At 42.1% G+C, this 19,533-nt stretch overlaps 2 protein-coding genes across 6 annotated transcripts in view; both read right to left on the reverse strand.

Annotated features, from left to right (window-relative positions):
- Positions 1-290: 290 nt before the first annotated feature.
- Positions 291-12,674, reverse strand: tm2d3 (TM2 domain containing 3). The gene is made up of 6 exons (XM_077194634.1): positions 12,496-12,674; positions 11,872-11,967; positions 11,210-11,370; positions 1,414-1,588; positions 1,099-1,174; positions 291-989 (listed from the first exon to the last, which is right to left on the reverse strand). Exons 1-6 carry the CDS (start codon positions 12,602-12,604, stop codon positions 824-826), a joined length of 783 nt encoding a protein of 260 aa, XP_077050749.1. The 5' UTR covers positions 12,605-12,674; the 3' UTR covers positions 291-823.
- A 794-nt stretch (positions 12,675-13,468) lies between these two features.
- The window catches only part of tars3 (threonyl-tRNA synthetase 3), a 20,043-nt gene continuing 13,978 nt past the window's right edge, over positions 13,469-19,533 (reverse strand). For all 5 annotated transcript variants that reach the window (XM_077194655.1, XM_077194659.1, XM_077194658.1 and 2 more), the window contains 10 exons: positions 19,364-19,530; positions 18,389-18,551; positions 17,766-17,903; positions 17,611-17,688; positions 16,561-16,661; positions 15,896-16,000; positions 15,564-15,636; positions 14,730-14,844; positions 14,038-14,196; positions 13,469-13,675 (listed from right to left, as the gene is read on the reverse strand). In XM_077194655.1, the coding sequence (XP_077050770.1) occupies positions 14,048-14,196; positions 14,730-14,844; positions 15,564-15,636; positions 15,896-16,000; positions 16,561-16,661; positions 17,611-17,688; positions 17,766-17,903; positions 18,389-18,551; positions 19,364-19,530 (1,089 nt within the window). In that variant the 3' untranslated portion in view covers positions 13,469-13,675; positions 14,038-14,047. The remainder of the gene's footprint in view (positions 13,676-14,037; positions 14,197-14,729; positions 14,845-15,563; positions 15,637-15,895; positions 16,001-16,560; positions 16,662-17,610; positions 17,689-17,765; positions 17,904-18,388; positions 18,552-19,363; positions 19,531-19,533) is intronic.

Genomic DNA, 19,533 nt, shown 5'->3' on the forward strand with positions numbered 1-19,533 from the left:
TTCATTCATCTATGAAAATTTATGTTTTCCATATGTTTGACAGTATTTTCTGATTTATATCCAAAATCCCCTCTGGAAAAACCTTTAGCTAAACAAAATCAAACTGATTTTGTATGCAAATGAGTGCATATTTAATTAGCTAATACCTAATTTGCATATTTGCACAACATTTCAGAAATGTTTGCAATTTTAATGATCAATTAAATGTAGAATGTTAGTGATGACTTGATTCACAGGGAGGGTTTTGCCTTGAATCTGAGAGGATATTATTACACACAACCAAACACAGGTGAGAATCATCAACCCTAACAGTGTTTATTCAGAAATCAACATTCAGCACAGAGAATCACTCATATATACACTTATATTTACACATGCACTGACACAGATGAGTTTAGATACATATTGTACATATTTGACCATCTTCTGCGTCCTTGGCCCAGATCAGTGTGTGTGAGTGTGTGTTTGAGTGTGAGTGACAGTGTGTGTGTGTGTTTGTTGGTGAGAGTGTGTGTGTGTGAGGGTGTGTGTGTGTGTTTGTTTGTGAGAGTAAGGGTATCTGTGTGCGTAGAGTGTATGGGTGTGTTTGCATGCGTGTGTGCGTGCGTACGTGCGAGCGTCAAGTCTGAGTGTGTGTGTGTGTGACGAGCAGCTTAAGGCAGGAACACACACTCAGAGCAGATGGGAATCTGCTACAGTGGGAGTTTGGATCGCGACGCGTGCGAATCGGTTTGTAAATCTGGGAAGTAGGAGTTGCAGTAACAGCGTCAGGAACCGTGTGTGTGTGTGTGCGTGTGAGAGTCAAGAACAGCGTTGAGAACCGTCAGATGTACAGTGACCCGTCGGCCGGCCCCACGTACCCGACCCCGATCAGCAGAACATCGATGAGGGTCCAGATGCCCAGACCCCCGAAGCTGAAGAGTTTCCCCAGACCTTCCCTCCACTGACCCAGATAGAAGCGGTCCGCGCCGAAGCCTCCCAGAGTGATGCTGCGCACACACACACACACAAACAAAAGTTCAACAAAGTTCACCTGTGCATCATACTAAAACCGATTACACTGAATCAAAGGAATGAAATAAGTGTGAAGTGGCTCACCTGAGGGCGAGAGCCGTGGACCACTTATATCCTCCAGTCCAGTTACAGAACACACGCTTCTGAAACACTCGCTTCCCTGTGCACAACAAACACACACACACACACACACACACACACACACACACACACACACACACATCAGTAAGTTCCACATGAGATCAATCTGTGTGTGTGTGTGTGTGTGTACAGGTTTCGGGGTCGGGTTAGTGTAAGGGGTCAGAATATACAATTTGTACAGTATAAAAAACATTACGTGTGTGTGTGTGTATGTGTGTGTGTGTGTGTGTGTGTGTGTGTGTGTGTGTGTGTGTGTACCCAGGCAGTGCACATGCTCCAGCACAGTACAGGAGGAGTTGTAGCGTGTGCGAGGACAGGACACTGTCTGACAGCTGGTGGAGTTTGAGCATCGGTACTGAGACGGGTCGAGCTGCCAGCAGAAGAGACACACCATCGCCAGCGAGAAGTTCTGCTGAGGCTCGTTACGCTCGTTCTGAAACACACGCACACACATCGTGTTATGCTCGTTCTGGAACACATACACACACACACACACACACACACACACACACACACACACACAGTGTTACGCTCGTTCTGGAACATATACACACACACACACACACACACACACACACACACAGTGTTACGCTCGTTCTGAAACACACGCACACACATCGTGTTATGCTCGTTCTGGAACACATACACACACACACACACACACACACACACACACACACACACACACACAGTGTTACGCTCGTTCTGGAACACATACACACACACAGTGTTACGCTCGTTCTGGAACACATACACACACACACACACAGTGTTACGCTCGTTCTGGAACACATACACACACACACAGTGTTATGCTCGTTCTGGAACACACACACGGTGTTACACTAGGGGTGGGAGATATTGACAAAAATGAATATCTCAATTTTTTTTTCAATATCTCGATATCGATATTCAGACGATATTTTTGCAATCCTTCACAGAAATGTGTGCAAACTGGTAAAGAAGGTCCAGTTGGTCTTTTGACTTGCTGCATTTGACCTATTATTGTACAGAATTACTAGTACATAAAGATATGAGACATTATTGATTTAAAGACTCCTAAACTTTTTAAAATAATAAAATATTATTCAATAAAGTCTTTATTGTTATTTTATATTTTTAATAGGGGTGTAACGGTTCACAAAATTCACGGTTCGGCTTGATACGATACAGTGGTGTCACGGTTCGGTACGTTTTCGATACAGCAAAAATAAAGAAATGCCATAGAAATTTCCTATTTATTAAAAGAAAAAATATTTTTAAATAATTGTGAGTTTTCCTACATCTTGAAACTTTTAGTTTTATAAATGGAGGTAATCTTTGAAGGATGAACAAATAATGTTTTGGTCATCACAATAAAAATAACATTTAAATAACATATAACATTTGAGTTTTGAAGTGTTGGAAAAAGATGTGTGACGTACTTGAAAGCATTTTAATATTTCTGCCAAACTTCCATGGTTACAAGTTAGTGTTACTACATTAAATCCATGGTGTATGATCTGTGGACTTAAAACCTATAACTAGGTCATTCATGTTTCTTGTTTCTCGTCCGAACTGATAAACGGTCCGTGAAGCACAAAATAATGAGTTTCGTTCCGCTTTCATTACATTTGCCATTTGATGTTGCGCAACGTTGTGGTGTTCGCTCCAGCGCGGATTTTGGTCGGCAGGAAAAATGGTCCAACCACCGGGATGGTTCGGCTTGTAATGCGTACGGAGCCGATCTCTTGGGAAAATGTATTCCATCTTTTAGGCTCATTATACAATGCAATTTTCTAATGATGCAATCACGAAGCTCGCCACTCGAGGACGCCACAGACATTTAAGAAAAACTTTTTAACTTCAGACTTCATTTTTCCGCCAACAACGCATATTTTGCCTTCTCTTGCAGCCATTTTATTAATCTTACATCGGCTTTACTCTTTACGATTTTGGATTGTTGCTTCAACCTAAGAAACGTCATAACACACAGGTAAGAACTTCGTAGTTGTATATTGCAAATTAGCAGCAGCTTAGGCTACTCTCGTGCAATTGAGGAACGATTGACACACACACACACACACACACACACACACACGCACACGCACACACAGTGTTACGCTGGTTCTGGAACACACACACAGTGTTATGCTCGTTCTGGAACACACACACACACACACACACACAGTGTTACGCTCGTTCTGGAACACACACACACACACACACACACACACACACACAGTGTTAAGCTCGTTCTGGAACACACACACACACACACACACACACACAGTGTTACAATCGTTCTGGAACACACACACACAATGTTATGCTGGTTCTGGAAAACACACACACACACACAGTTATGCTGTTTCTGGGGTGGTGATGGCGCAGTGGATAAGACACATGCCTTTGGTGTGAGAGACCCGGGTTCGAATCCACTGTGAGACACCAATGTGTCCCTGAGCAAGACTCTTAACCCCTATTTGCTCCAGAGGCGTGCGACCTCTGACATATATAGCAATTGTAAGTCGCTTTGGATAAAAGCGTCAGCTAAATGAATAAATGTAAAATGTAAATGTTCTGGAACGAACACACACACACACAGTGTTACGCTGGTTCTGGTAAGCACACACACACAGTGTTACGCTGGTTCTGGAAAACACACACACACAATGTTATGCTGGTTCTGGAACACACACACACAGTTATGCTGGTTCTGGAACGAACACACACACACACACACTGTTATGCTGGTTCTGGAACGAACACACACACACACAATGTTACGCTGGTTCTGGTAAGCGCACACACAGTGTTAAGCTCGTTCTGGAACACACACACACACACAGTGTTACACTCGTTCTGGACACACACAGTGTTAAGCTGGTTCTGGAAAACACACACACACACACAATGTTATGCTGGTTCTGGAACACACACACACACACACACTGTTAAGCTGGTTCTGGAACGAACACACACACACAGTGTTACGCTGGTTCTGGTAAGCGCACTCACAGTGTTAAGCTCGTTCTGGAACACACACACACACACACACACACACACAGTGTTACGCTGGTTCTGGAAAAACACACACACACAATGTTATGCTGGTTCACACACACACACACACTGTTATGCTGGTTCTGGAACGAACACACACACACAGTGTTACGCTGGTTCTGGTAAGCGCACACACACACACACTGTTACGCTGGTTCTGTTAAGCACACACACACACACACACACACAGTGTTACGCTGGTTCTGGTAAGCGCACACACAGTGTTACGCTGGTTCTGGAAAACACACATACACACAATGTTATGCTGGTTCTGGAACACACACACACACAGTGTTACGCTGGTTCTGGTAAGCACACACACACAGTGTTACGCTGGTTCTGGTAAGCACACACACACAGTGTTACGCTGGTTCTGGTAAGCACACACACACAGTGTTACGCTGGTTCTGGTAAGCACACACACACAGTGTTACGCTGGTTCTGGAACACACACAGTGTTATGCTCGTTCTGGAACACACACACACACTGTTATGCTGGTTCTGGAAAACACACGTACACACACTGTTATGCTGGTTCTGGAACGAACACACACACACAGTGTTACGCTGGTTCTGGTAAGCGCACACACACACACACACACAGTGTTACGCTGGTTCTGTTAAGCGCACACACACACACACACACACACACAGTGTTACGCTGGTTCTGGAACGAACACACACACACAGTGTTACGCTGGTTCTGGTAAGCGCACACACACACACACAGTGTTACGCTGGTTCTGGAAAACACACGCACACACAGTGTTATGCTCGTTCTGGAACACACACACACACAGTGTTACGCTGGTTCTGGAACACACACACACACACAGTGTTACGCTGGTTCTGGAACACACACACACACACAGTGTTACGCTGGTTCTGGAACACACACAGTGTTATGCTCGTTCTGGAACACACACACACACAGTGTTATGCTCGTTCTGGAACACACACACAGTATTATGCTGGTTCTGGAACACACACACACACACAGTGTTACGCTGGTTCTGGAACACACACACACACACAGTGTTACGCTGGTTCTGGAACACACACAGTGTTATGCTCGTTCTGGAACACACGCACACACAGTGTTATGCTCGTTCTGGAACACACACACACACAGTATTATGCTGGTTCTGGTAAGCACACACACACAGTGTTACGCTGGTTCTGGTAAGCACACACACACAGTGTTACGCTGGTTCTGGAACACACACAGTGTTATGCTCGTTCTGGAACACACACACACACACAGTGTTACGCTGGTTCTGGTAAGCGCACACACAGTGTTACGCTGGTTCTGGAAAACACACACACACAGTGTTACGCTGGTTCTGGTAAGCACACACACACAGTGTTACGCTGGTTCTGGAACACACACAGTGTTATGCTCGTTCTGGAACACACACACACACAGTATTATGCTGGTTCTGGTAAGCGCACACACAATGTTATGCTGGTTCTGGAACACACACACACACAGTGTTACGCTGGTTCTGGTAAGCACACACACACAGTGTTACGCTGGTTCTGGAAAACACACGTACACACACTGTTATGCTGGTTCTGGAACACACACACACACACAGTGTTACGCTGGTTCTGGTAAGCACACACACACAGTGTTACGCTGGTTCTGGTAAGCACACACACACAGTGTTACGCTGGTTCTGGAACACACACAGTGTTATGCTCGTTCTGGAACACACACACACACAGTGTTACGCTGGTTCTGGTAAGCGCACACACAGTGTTACGCTGGTTCTGGAAAACACACACACACAGTGTTACGCTGGTTCTGGTAAGCACACACACACAGTGTTACGCTGGTTCTGGAACACACACAGTGTTATGCTCGTTCTGGAACACACACACACACAGTATTATGCTGGTTCTGGTAAGCGCACACACAATGTTATGCTGGTTCTGGAACACACACACACACAGTGTTACGCTGGTTCTGGTAAGCACACACACACAGTGTTACGCTGGTTCTGGTAAGCACACACACACAGTGTTACGCTGGTTCTGGTAAGCACACACACACAGTGTTACGCTGGTTCTGGTAAGCACACACACACAGTGTTACGCTGGTTCTGGTAAGCACACACACACAGTGTTATGCTCGTTCTGGAACACACACACACACAGTATTATGCTGGTTCTGGTAAGCGCACACACAGTGTTATGCTGGTTCTGGAAAACACACATACACACACTGTTATGCTGGTTCTGGAACGAACACACACACACAGTGTTACGCTGGTTCTGGTAAGCGCACACACACACACACACACACAGTGTTACGCTGGTTCTGGTAAGCGCACACACACACACACACACTGTTATGCTGGTTCTGGAACGAACACACACACACAGTGTTACGCTGGTTCTGGAAAACACACACACTGTTATGCTGGTTCTGGAACACACACACACTGTTATGCTGGTTCTGGAACACACACACACTGTTATGCTGGTTCTGGAACACACACACACTGTTATGCTGGTTCTGGAACACACACACACTGTTATGCTGGTTCTGGAACACACACACACACTGTTATGCTGGTTCTGGAACACACACACACAGTGTTACGCTCATTCTGGAACCAGCTAAATATTTTATTTTACTTAACAGATAGTTTACTTAAAGATGAACTGAACTGAAAAAAATCAACGTTGATAACATGTTGTTTATGACAATTAAAAGTAATTTACATTAAACATTTAAACTAAAAATATCAATTTAGCTTTTTTTAAGCAGCACAAAAATTGCGTTTGTTACGCTGGCAATTTCGATGACGTCACTGGCATGGTAGGACCCGCGAAGGTATATAGGCAACAGCTGCAAGTCGTATATACACACACGAAAATGAGTACGTTTAATGGCATGAGTTACGCATTTGAGCCTGTGAGGGACAGGCCAGTAGTGTCTGACTACCACCACATGGAGGACGACCAGTTTCAGGCTCCACACATACACACTTCCCCCCAAACGATCCTGTACTGTGCGCGCGGGCGCTGCCGGAGCATGGACACCGCACCGGAGTCGATCTGTTGAAGAGAGGTCAACCTGGAACATTTATTGATCGGCAAAAATGCATCACCATGCACCGTTCATTTCAGATGCTGTGCGGTGAGAGAGACGTGTCGAGGGTGGCTATGCTATCTCTAAGGGATGTCCGAGCTGAGACGCTGGAGCACCCCATAAGTAGCTGGTATGTAACAGTGTATTTTACGAATTGGCGACTGGGCTAGGCTAGGCTAATTTATATCCTTTTCTTCGACTGTTAAGGTTAACAGCGTACCGGCAGTTCACTCTTTGGGCGAGGGGGCATTTGGGAAGGAGGAATAAGATTCGTTCCTATCCTGTGCAGTGAACTAACGTTAACGTTACATCTTTTCCCCTCAGCTGAATATCAAGGATTCTAGTATGCGTTGGACTTGTAGCTAAATAAAACATTTGATGTCAGACGCTTCATGTACTCATTGACGTTTTCAACACATCTGTCTCTCGTACCTTGGATTAAACACGAGAAATCACGACTACAATAATTTTGTTGACAAGGCAGAGGGTAGAGAGAAGCAACGGAGAAGCAACGGAGTAGCCTACCATGCCAGTGACGTAGTCGAATGTTGAAATCCAACATGGCGGCGGCCGTGTAACAACAACAACATTTTCAACGTACCATTTTATCCCTTTTAACAAATTCTGCCATTTTAATAATTGTACCAATGAGAATAAAGAACATACATCTGTTATATCACATTTTTTCAAAATTTCAGTTCAGTTCATCTTTAAAGCAGGGGTAGGAAAGTTCGGTCCTAGAGAGCCGCTGTCCTGCAGAGTTTGGCTCCAACACTGAAATAAACCTCACCTGCCTATAGCCTTAGTAATCCTGAACACATTGATTAGCTTGTTCAGGTGTGTTTGATTAGGGTTGGAACTAAATTCTGCAGGGCAGCGGCTCTCTAGGACCGAACTTGCCTACCCCTGACTTAAAGTAACAGACGTTTTTTATGGATTTCAGTAGTGCTGCCCCCTTAAGGCTGATTTATGCTTCTACGTCGGACCTACGCGGAGCCTCTACGCTATAGACTGCGCCTTGGTTTTCATTTATACTTTGGCGTCGTTGTCCGCGTTGACGCACAATTACAAATGCAGAGGGAGCGTGTGAAACCCGAGGGAGCGGTTCAAGTGTCCCAATCACAGCACTTGCGTCCGCGTAGAATTGAGTGCGCGCTACACACAGCCTACGTCGTATGAATGTTTCTGATGGATGGGAATGTTTCTGCCGGATGGGAATGTTTCTGCCGGATGGGAATGTTTCTGCCGGATGGGAATGTTTCTGCCGGATGGGAATGTTTCTGCCGGATGGGAATGTTTCTGATGGATGGGAATGTTTCTGCCGGATGGGAATGTTTCTGATGGATGTTTCTGCCGGATGGGAATGTTTCTGCCGGATGGGAATGTTTCTGCCGGATGGGAATGTTTCTGCCGGATGGGAATGTTTCTGCCGGATGGGAATGTTTCTGCCGGATGGGAATGTTTCTGCCGGATGGGAATGTTTCTGATGGATGGGAATGTTTCTGATGGATGGGAATGTTTCTGCCGGATGGGAATGTTTCTGCCGGATGGGAATGTTTCTGCCGGATGGGAATGTTTCTGATGGATGGGAATGTTTCTGATGGATGGGAATGTTTCTGCCGGATGGGAATGTTTCTGCCGGATGGGAATGTTTCTGCCGGATGGGAATGTTTCTGATGGATGGGAATGTTTCTGCCGGATGGGAATGTTTCTGATGGATGTTTCTGCCGGATGGGAATGTTTCTGCCGGATGGGAATGTTTCTGCCGGATGGGAATGTTTCTGATGGATGGGAATGTTTCTGCCGGATGGGAATGTTTCTGATGGATGGGAATGTTTCTGCCGGATGGGAATGTTTCTGCTGCATGGGAATGTTTCTGATGGATGGGAATGTTTCTGCCGGATGGGAATGTTTCTGCCGGATGGGAATGTTTCTGCCGGATGGGAATGTTTCTTGCCGGATGGGAATGTTTCTGCCGGATGGGAATGTTTCTGCCGGATGGGAATGTTTCTGATGGATGGGAATGTTTCTGCCGGATGGGAATGTTTCTGCATGGGAATGTTTCTGCTAGATAGTAGATCCCGACCAATATTATCGGCCGATATTAGGCATTTTCATAACTATCGGTATTGGCATTTATAATGGCCGATAAATAAATATAAAAAAAATGCGGCGTGCAGTGATTCATGTAAGGGTGGTGCTGCCAATAAAGAACCTAAAAGCTGTCACAATGAACTGGCAAAAGCAATGATATGAATACATCAAATATAGCAAGGAGACACTTTAATTGTTTATTAATAACAAGTGTTTTCAGTCATTGTGGGCTGCAAAGATGAAGTTGAGGATGCGATCTTGGAACGCGCCAGAGAGAAATGTACATTTCAGAAGGATTACATAAGCAGAGAGGAGTTTGTCTTTCGTTTTGATTTGTTCTGTTTAAAAGTAGACATTTCAATAGATATATTTCTCAGGTCTATACGCTGAGTTTCGGTTCATTTATGAGACGAGTTGCAGTTCACTCGCCGGCGCCTCCGTTTTGAGATTATCTATTATCTGTTATATTTACTTCTTATTAATTAAATCCAGGCATTTGGTTGATGAAACATTGATTAAAATTAAGATATAATTAATACAAAACGAAATTGACTTTAATGAAAGGCTCCGTGCTTTCTGTTCGAGGTCTATGTGAAAGTTTTAAAGCACTTTAGTGCCGCTTGCGGAGCTTGTCATGTCCGTTTTTACCTCATAAATGCGAACACGAAAAATAAAATAAAATGAATATTATGTTCTGTTGAGAGCCAACCCTTCTTCATCCAGTGGGTAGTAGACTATTACTTTTGATTTGCGCAGTGTAATTCACTGAAGTGATTTCTCTGCTGCCAGCCTCTGTCACGTATTGTGTGAGCTTGTGACTATTGCAAGCCTTCAGCTGAGAAGTCCTGATTATATTGTCTGCTATAGTTACTTCTTATTTATTAATTCCAGGCAATTGATTTGTTAAACATTGATTAAAATGCGTGGCGCGAGCGACAAATCTCCGACAGGAAACGGATGGCCCATTCTGCTCTGTAACGGGTGCTTATCCGCGTCTCGGGTAAACAGCTGTTGCGACTCACGCGAGCAATAACGGCCGCGTCCGGTGTGTAGACACCGTGTTAAAGCTCATTCTGCCTATAACGCTACGTTACAACATCAAGCAATATTCCAATCATTTATATAATTATAACACTTTATATAGGGCCATTTTGCATTAAGAGTAGCCTAGTTTCACGTTTAGTAGGTACATTTGGCTTATTACTTATTTAAAATAGTATAAAAGTCTTTACATTATGTAATTAATAATTAATTAATTATGATATTATACATTTTACTTTAGTAAAAAGATCTGAGTTATTCCTCCACTTGTAGAGATTAGAGGAATTAAGACTAAAAATAGAAGATAATGTCAGTGACACTTTTGATATATTTATTGATACAAGTTGTTTTATATAACGTGACTAAATTAAAAGACAAAGCCGTTAGTGAAGATTATGCAACAGTATTTAGAATATAATATAATATAACATGCAACACAAACTAGTTTGGTTACAGCTCAAATGTATCATTCTCATTCTATCATTCCCCCTGCCTCCATTACATATCTTTGTCACACAAGTGTTCGATCACCAGATTTGAGTGATCATTGCAAAACGTTTATATATTTATTCTGTTTAAATACTTTGTAATACAGCACCCATCAAAAGTTTGTACACACCAATAGGAAAGTGTGTCCAAACTTTTGACTGGTACTGTACTATAATACACATAAATAATATTGCTACTGTACACAAATAATGTCGGCCGATATATCGGTATCGGCCCCCAAAAATCCATATCGGTCGGGCTCTACTAGATAGGAATGTTTCTCACCACGCAGTGAACGCCGGCTCGGCTCCTGCAGGTGAAGTTTGCCGGTCGCCCGAAGGTGCAGTTGTGATGAAACGAGCAGTTGATGCATTCGGACGGCAGTTTGATGCACAGACCTCCACTGGGACACCTGGACGTGTAGTTCTCTGTCAGCACTGGAGCCGCTGCACACACACACACGTTTCAGTCTCACACTGCTGCTCGTCTGCATGAGGCAGTGTGTGAAAGGCTCACCGGAGGAAGTGTGTGTGTCTCACCTGAGGAAGTGTTTGAGGGCGAGTCTCACCTGAGGAAGTAAGTGTGAGTGTGTGTGTGTGAGAGTGAGTGTGAGAGTGTATGTGTGTGTGAGTCTCACCTGAGGAAGTGTTTGAGGGTGAGTCTCACCTGAGGAAGTAAGTGTGAGTGTGTTTTCGTGTGTGTGTGTGAGAGTAAGTGTGTGTGTGAGAGTGAGTGTGAGAGTGTATGTGTGTGTGAGTCTCACCTAAGGAAGTGTTTGAGGGTGAGTCTCACCTGAGGACGTAAGTGTGTGTGTGTGTGTGAGAGAGTGAGTGAGTGTGTGTGTGAGTCTCACCTGAGGAAGTGTTTGAGGGTGAGTCTCACCTGAGGACGTAAGTGTGTGTGTGTGTGTGAGAGAGTGAGTGTGTGTGTGTGTGTGTGAGTCTCACCTGAGGACGAGGTCAGGGCCGCTGGGCTGCTCATCACTGGGTTCTGCTGAGCCGTGAACGGGGGATCCTGACCAACATGAGCAGAACTCAGATACCCTGAGGAGAGAGAGACCACATCACTTGTGTGTGTGTGTGTGTGTGTGTGTTTCAGGCATGTGCAAATAAAATTTCAGGCCATGGTAAAATAAATCAAATGAAAAAAATGTTTTTTCACATTCAATTTGTATTCAATAGCATTGCAACTTTATGGTTGTTCTGTAAAATATAATCAATCATAATAATATATATTATTATTATAAATACTCATGTTTTATTTTTAGTACATAGTATTGTTACTTTTTATTGTTTTAGTTTCCATAATTTAATTTAATTATGTTATTGTGTAGTCCTACTAACGTTAAATGGGGAAGAGCTGATTTTTCTTATTTTATTGTCCTTCGCTGATGACATGATTAAAGCGTATCTTTAAAATACAACATAATACCCTGTAAATGTGTTTACAATATGAATAAACCCTAGTATTTACATGGTTCACATGACATCACTGATGTACTGTACCAAAAACAGCGGTAACTTACAACACCGCGCTAATAGAGTGCTACCGAAGCACTGTTTAGCTCTTACCGATTACACATTTGGAGTAAATGTCCAGCAGCAGCAGAACCAGGATCATATAAGAGCTCATGATGTTCCGTCCGCGTTCAAAAACCCATTTCAGTCCGTTCGCTGGCATCCCGAACACTGGTTTTGTTCTGTTGTGCTGCCCGACGGACGGTCTCCCACTTCCGCTTCCGCAAGAGTCCAAACGGCTGATAGTTCAAAATAAAAGTCCAATAACGGAGGAAGAACGATTGCTTTATTTATTCAATCTTTTTAGGGAGAATTTAAGTTATTTATCTCGCTTTAAAAAAAAAATATCTAAACGTTTCCCATGAAGATATATTTCTTTATTTTTCTAACCAAGAGAAGGCATTCGGGCTTGTCTTGCTGAAATTGAAATTAAAAGGGATAGTTTACCCGAAAATGACAATTCTGCCATTAATCACTCACCCTCATGTCGTTCAAAACCCGTAAGACTATTGTTAATCTTAGGAGCACAAATTAAGATATTTTCAATGAAATATAAGAGCGTACCCTCCAGTGATAGCTACGCAACTACCACTTTCATAAAAGCAATCCATTCGACTCCAGTGGTTCAACCTCAGTTTTATGAAGCGACGAGGGGCTTGTTTGCACACCAATTATTATTATTTTTTACCACTTTGTTTACAAAATATTAATCTGCAACGCTGCTCTCGTGAACGCGCGAAAGTTCAACAGGTATTGAACAAATTGAGGGAGAGTAATTAATGAAATATTAATTTTTGGGTAAACTAATCCTTTAATATATATTTTTTTATATTTTATTTTAAGTAACAAAAATATTTCTGTTAACTATAATAACCCTAGCATTGCGTGATTTATAATGGAGTAAAATGTCAAAGGGAATACTTAATTATTTAATTAACTAATTAAAGATTCTGAATGCCGTACGTGTGTGTGTGCCGTACAAAGCTGTACGTGTGTGACAGAGAATAACAAACCAGAAACATGATGCTGAATCTTTGAGTCTCTTTATTGCAAACCGTCAGCACTTGAACACAAACATCCAGACACACCATCATATCATATCACACGGCCAGCGAACAAAGCCGTTGGTTCACAGATCATCTTCCGAATGCCATCGCTCAGAGTAAACAGTGCAGTTTTCCTTCTTCATATTCCCATCTGTGGCCTTCATCTCAGACCAGGGTTCGTACAGACTCTGTAAAATGAAATTCCAGGACTTTTCAAGCACTAGTTTTTTCAAAGAACTACAATCAGGCATGGGAAATCCCCTTAACCATTGAAAGGATACTATAACAAAGATATTGTCTTCCTATTCAAACTGATTTTTTACCATGAATAATCGATCAACCTGAAGAATGAAAGTTGTATTATATACTTATCATAAACTTAACATCATGCGAAATAGCTCTATATATCAGACGGGCTGCAGCGTTAATTTTATGTGAAAAGATAGTAATTTCAAGCACTCTTCTAATACTTCTTCATAAATATGGCTATTTTGAAGAGTTTTCCAGGACTTAAATTTAAAAAAAGTCAAATTCAAATTCTTGTACGAACCCTGTGGGACTCAGAAGTGTTCCTCAGCGCTGCGGCAGCGGGACCGTCGGATCCGAGTCAGTCTGGCCATCACCTCCTCCACACACACTTCTCCGTGCACCTTGTTGTCTCTGGTGCGCACGTTCACACTGTTCGTGACACGCTCCTTCTCGCCCACCACTGCCAGACAAACACACACAAACACAGACAGCTGGCGTATCAGTGTACGGATCAGTGTTGGGGAAAGTTACTTTTAAAAGTAACGCATTAAAATATTGCGTTACTCCTAAAAAAGTAACTAATTGCGTTACTAAGTCACTTTTTATGAAAAGTAATGCATTATAATTTTGTGTTACTTCCAAAAAAGTAACTAATTGCGCTACTTAGTTACTTTTTATGAAAAGTAATGCCTTACTCCTAAAAAAGTAACTATTTGTGTTACTTTTTATGAAAAGTAATGCATTTTTATTATATTGCGTTACTCCCAAAAAAGTAACTAATCGCATGTCATGTAAAAAGCTGTCAGTCAATAAATGTGAAAAAGTAACTAGAGTTACTTATTTGAAAAAGTAACTTATATATTTTGTTGTAAATTACTTTAATACTAACTTGAAAAAGTAATCTGACTATGTAACCCAAGCTACTTGTAATGAGTTACACCCGACACTGCGTATCAGTGTCGGGAAACTCGCTCGTCAGTCCTCACGTCTTACCCAGGATGAAGTTGTACTGCGCCAGCTGTGCGTTGCGAATTTTCTTGTTCAGAAGGCAACTGGAATCCAAATCAGCATCGGCCATAAACCCGGCTTCAACAAACCGTTTACAGACCTGGAGCGGGAGGAAGATCAACTTTAGTTTCTAAATTCTCTTTTGTGAATGTGAATTTTTTTGACTTTTTACTGACTTTTTTTCTCGTCATTGTAGGTTATCTCTTGCAATTCTGACTTTTTTCTCGTAATCGTAGTTTATTTCTCGCAATTCTGACTGTTTTTCTTGCAATCGTAGATTATCTCTGGCAATTCTGACTTTTTTCTCGTAATCGTAGGTTATTTCTCGCAATTCTGACTTTTTTCTCGCAATCGTAGTTTATTTCTCGGAATTCTGACTTTTTTCTCGTAATCTTGCAATTCTGGCTTTTTTCTCGTAATCTTGCAATTCTGACTTTTTTCTCGTAATCTTGCAATTCTGAATTTTTTCTCGCAATCGTAGTTTATTTCTCACAATTCTGACTTTTTTCTCGCAATCGTAGTTTATTTCTCACAATTCTGACTTTTTTCTCGCAATCGTAGTTTATTTCTCGGAATTCTGACTTTTTTCTCGTAATCTTGCAATTCTGACTTTTTTCTCGTAATCTTGCAATTCTGACTTTTTTCTCGCAATCGTAGTTTATTTCTCACAATTCTGACTTTTTTCTCGTAATCGTGCATATGAATCGTTCATAATAAGAGCAGGAACATGATTATTTTTATAGTCTAAAAAATATAAAGACAGAGCATCAAAAAACATTCTCTGTTGTTCAGTAAGTGATGATAGAGCTGATGTTGAACCTGTTTGGCATATTCTTCGAGGGACGGGTTAACCGGCACCAGCATCACCTGACGTGGAGACAACCACAGCGGCCTGAGGAAACACAGATGCAACAAGAACCCTTAAAAGACCTCAAATCATCTGAAGCCATGATTTATGAGGCTACAGTCATTCATAGTACAATCACTTTTCTGACAACAACCAAAATGTGATGCAGCTTTGCGAAGACAGCTGTAATGCCGCTTAATGTAGAGCAGTTTTCTTATTTCTGATCCATTTAAATTTCAAAAATGTTCCTACTTATAGCTAACAATAACAACATTGATTAAAATTATTCGAAACAGTTCCTCACCATTTCCCGGCGTAGTTCTCGGTGAGGATGGCGATCATTCGCTCCACTGATCCCAGAATGGCGCGGTGAATGATCACCGGTCTGGCCTTGTCATCCCCATCTTTCCTGCAACGGTTCACACAGTTAAAGGTGTAGTGTGTGATTTATAGCGGCATCTAGTGGTGAGGTTGTGTATTGCACCCAACAGAAGTTAAGGTGGCCGACAGGAAGTGATGACGTCGTCTGAGACAGCAGAGAGTAGCCAGTTAAACAATGAGGTTTCTTTACAAGGATAAGTTAAGAAATTATGTTTACTTAATTATTCAGTAAAACGATGTTATTGCGAATGTTATTGTTACATGTTCATCATTTTATCAGTGTTTTATTCGCTGAATTTAGCAGCTTCTTTACATGAAGAATAACAGTGATGAAAAGCGTTTGTCCGTTCAGGGCCACCGTAGAAACATGTTGATGTAAGGAGGAGTGTGTGTAGAGAGAAACTGCTCATTCTAAGCTAATAAAAACATAACGGTTCATTAAGGTCTTTATAGACCACTGAAAACATAGTTATGTATAAGATATTGCATTTCTGTCAACAGATCCTCCTAAATATCACACAATGCATCTTTACAACACAGACTGCAAAGCCGTCAGAGAGTTTACAGCGAGTGCTGGGCTGTTCTCACCCCACATATGTCAGATTGAAGCGCACGGGTAACTGGAAGTCCAGCTGAATCGTGGCGCACTGATGATAACGGCCGATGGCGTCTTTAATCTGGATGTCAATCTGGAGCAGAAGAGTTCAGAGAAATTAATATTCCTGCTGGGAAACGTCTTGATATGGAAGCTTGTTTCCGCCATGGAAAAATAAAAGCGAGTATTGCTTGGGAAATAAACTATGATTGCGGAAAAAATTCAAAAAGTCAGAATTGCGAGAAATAAACTTGGGATAGCGAGAAAACTCAGAATTAAGAGAAATGAACCACGATTGCAGGAAAAAAGTCATAATTGTGAGAAAAATTTTTTTGCGATTCCGAAAAAAATTCTGAATTGCGAGATATAAACTACAATTAGGAGAAATTCTGAAAAATAAAGTCACAATTCTGAGATAATTTCGTAATTGTAATTCATATCTCGCAATTCAGATTTTTTTTTGGAATTGTAGTTTATTTCTCCCAATTCTGACCTTTTTTAATCGCAAGTTTATATCTCGCAATTCTGAATTTTTCGCAATTATGAGTTCTTTACAATTCTGAATTTTTCCGCAATCGTAATTTATATCTCGCAATTCTGAATTTTTCTCGGAATCAATTTATCTCTCACAATTCCACATTTTTTTCGGAATCGTAGTTTATTTCTCCCAATTCTGACTTTTTTTTATTGTAATCGCAATTTAATATCTCGCAATTCATTATTTTTCTGCAATTATGGGTTCTCTCGCAATTCTGAAAATTTTCTCACAATCAGTTTATTTATCGCAATTCCGACTTTCTCGCAATTCCAAGTTTATATTTCACAATTCTCACCTTATAACTTACAAAAAGTCATAGTTGTACGAGATAAACGAGTCAGAAAATGTCAGAATTGTACGCTTAATTTTTTTTCATGAGAAAAAAGTGAGAATTGCTTGATAAAAAGTCACAATTACCTTTTTTAATAAGTTTCCTGTGATGAAAACAAGCTTCTATAGGTCGATGTGATTTATGAACGCAACATCAGTCATAAAGAGTTCTGACCTTTGGTCCGTAAAAAGCCCCATCGCCAGGATTCAGCTTCCACGGCTCTCCGAACTCATTCAGGCTGTTCTCCAGTTGCTGTTCAAATAAAACCTCAGTTATACTGAACAAAAACCCCAAATCTCAGAGACAGCGGTTAAATGGCATTCTGGAACCTTCTCGGCTTGATTCCACACCGCAACATCGCCCAGAAACTTCTCGGGACGCGTGGAGAGATGCAGCTGGAAGGAGAAGCCGAAGACGTCGTAGATGCAGCGCAAGAAATCCAGACAACCCTTCATCTCAGACTCGATCTGAAACAACACCAACAAACTACCCTGTAAAGTCTGAATGAGCTGTTGAAGGCGTTACAGGTGATCGTGGGTTTGACGGTGGAGGAAAGCAAGCTTTCTTAACCTTAAAAAACTGAGTGTTCTTCAGAGGGGTCCAAGACCCCAGGACTTTTGTCGCACTTGAACCACTAATACACAAAAAGAACTGAATGGATTCGAGGAGTTTTGTGGTTGAAATTCAAAAAAGTAACAAATCCTTCCCTCTTGGGTCAATTTGACCCCCTTAGGAATGAATGGAATGTGAGGAATGCTTCAGTACACACAGAGAAACCTAAACATGCTCAAAATTCAAACTAAAAATGCTAAAACTTTACCAAAAAATTACTTTCTGGAAGGAAAAAAAGTATAATTTTCGGGCTTCGAGGGAAAGGATGAAGGTTGAATGAAGTGCACTTGTGGTTGTGATGTCTTCTGAAGATCACACTCACACTAAAGCCACAGCTCACCTGATCAATAGAGCAGAATATATGAGCGTCGTCCTGCTGGAAGCGCCGGACCCTCGTGAGGCCCGTCAGCGTTCCCGAGAGCTCGTTCCGGTGCAGCACACCGAAGTCAGCCAGTCTGAGAGGAAGCTCCCGCCAGGAGCGCGGCCGGTGACCGAACATCAGACTGACACACACACACACAGGAAGATAATGATGGGTTGAGTTGGGTTGTTGTGTTTAGTTGGGTGGGTGGGTGGGTTGAGTTGGGTTGTTGGGTGGCTTGAGTTGGGTTGTTGATTTTAGTTGGGTTTGTTGTTGTGTTTAGTTGGCTGGGTTGAGTTGGGTTGTTGTGTTTAGTTGGGTGGGTGGGTTGAGTTGGGTGGGTTGTTGTGTTTAGTTGGGTGGGTTGAGTTGGGTTGTTGCTTTTAGTTGGGTGGGTTGTTGTGTTTAGTTGGCTGGGTTGAGTTGGGTGGGTGTGTGGGTTGAGTTGGGTTAGGTTAGGGTTAGTTGGGTGTTTAGTTAGTTTTGAGTTGGGTTGTTGTGTTTAGTTGGGTGGGTGGGTTAAGTTCAGTTGGGTTATGTTTAGCTAGGTTGGGCTGAACTGGGTTGAATAAGGTTGGGTTGAGTTGTGTTTTGTTGGGTTGAGTTGGGTTATGTTAAGCTAGGTTGGGCTGAACTGGGTTAAGTTAGGTTGGGTTGTGTTTTGTTAGGTTCAGTCGTTTGATTGTGTTGTATTGATTTGTGATTAGTTGGGTTGTGTAGAGTTTAATTGGGTTGGGTTGAGTTGTGTTTAAGTTGGAAATTTAATTGTCAGGTCTATTATAAATACAGTGTAAATATAATTTAGTACCATAAAATGAATGAATGAACCCCTTAAAATACAAAATATTTTAATCAAGCTAAAATATAGTACATTAACTTCATTGAAATAAAAAATAATTGTGTTATTTTTGACGGACACACTGAAGATGTGATATTGAGGTGTTGATGATTCACCAGTGTCCAGGACAGTTCATGGGCTTCAGAGCGAAGACGTCTTGCTCCACCGCGAACGAGAACATGTTGTCACTGTAAAGCTGCCAGTGACCCGACGTCTCCCACAGTCTGGAGTTATAGATGTTCGGAGACGCAACCTCCTGAAAACCCCGCCGGCAGTACTCCTCCTG

The sequence above is a fragment of the Siphateles boraxobius genome, unplaced genomic scaffold (assembly GCF_051911475.1).
Source record: "Siphateles boraxobius isolate OS27281-9 unplaced genomic scaffold, OSU_SipBor_1 32, whole genome shotgun sequence".
In the NCBI taxonomy this organism is placed as follows: Eukaryota; Metazoa; Chordata; class Actinopteri; order Cypriniformes; family Leuciscidae; genus Siphateles; species Siphateles boraxobius.

Bases quoted from the DNA above. Each gene is read 5' to 3' on its own strand.
- tm2d3 (XM_077194634.1), bottom strand. From the start codon at position 12,604: ATGCCAGCGAACGGACTGAAATGGGTTTTTGAACGCGGACGGAACATC. The intron at 1,589-11,209 runs GTGAGAAACATT...CGTGTGTTTCAG, and splicing joins GAGCCGGCGTTCACTGCGTG to AACGAGCGTAACGAGCCTCA. The intron at 1,175-1,413 runs GTACACACACAC...TGTTGTGCACAG, and splicing joins GGAGCATGTGCACTGCCTGG to GGAAGCGAGTGTTTCAGAAG.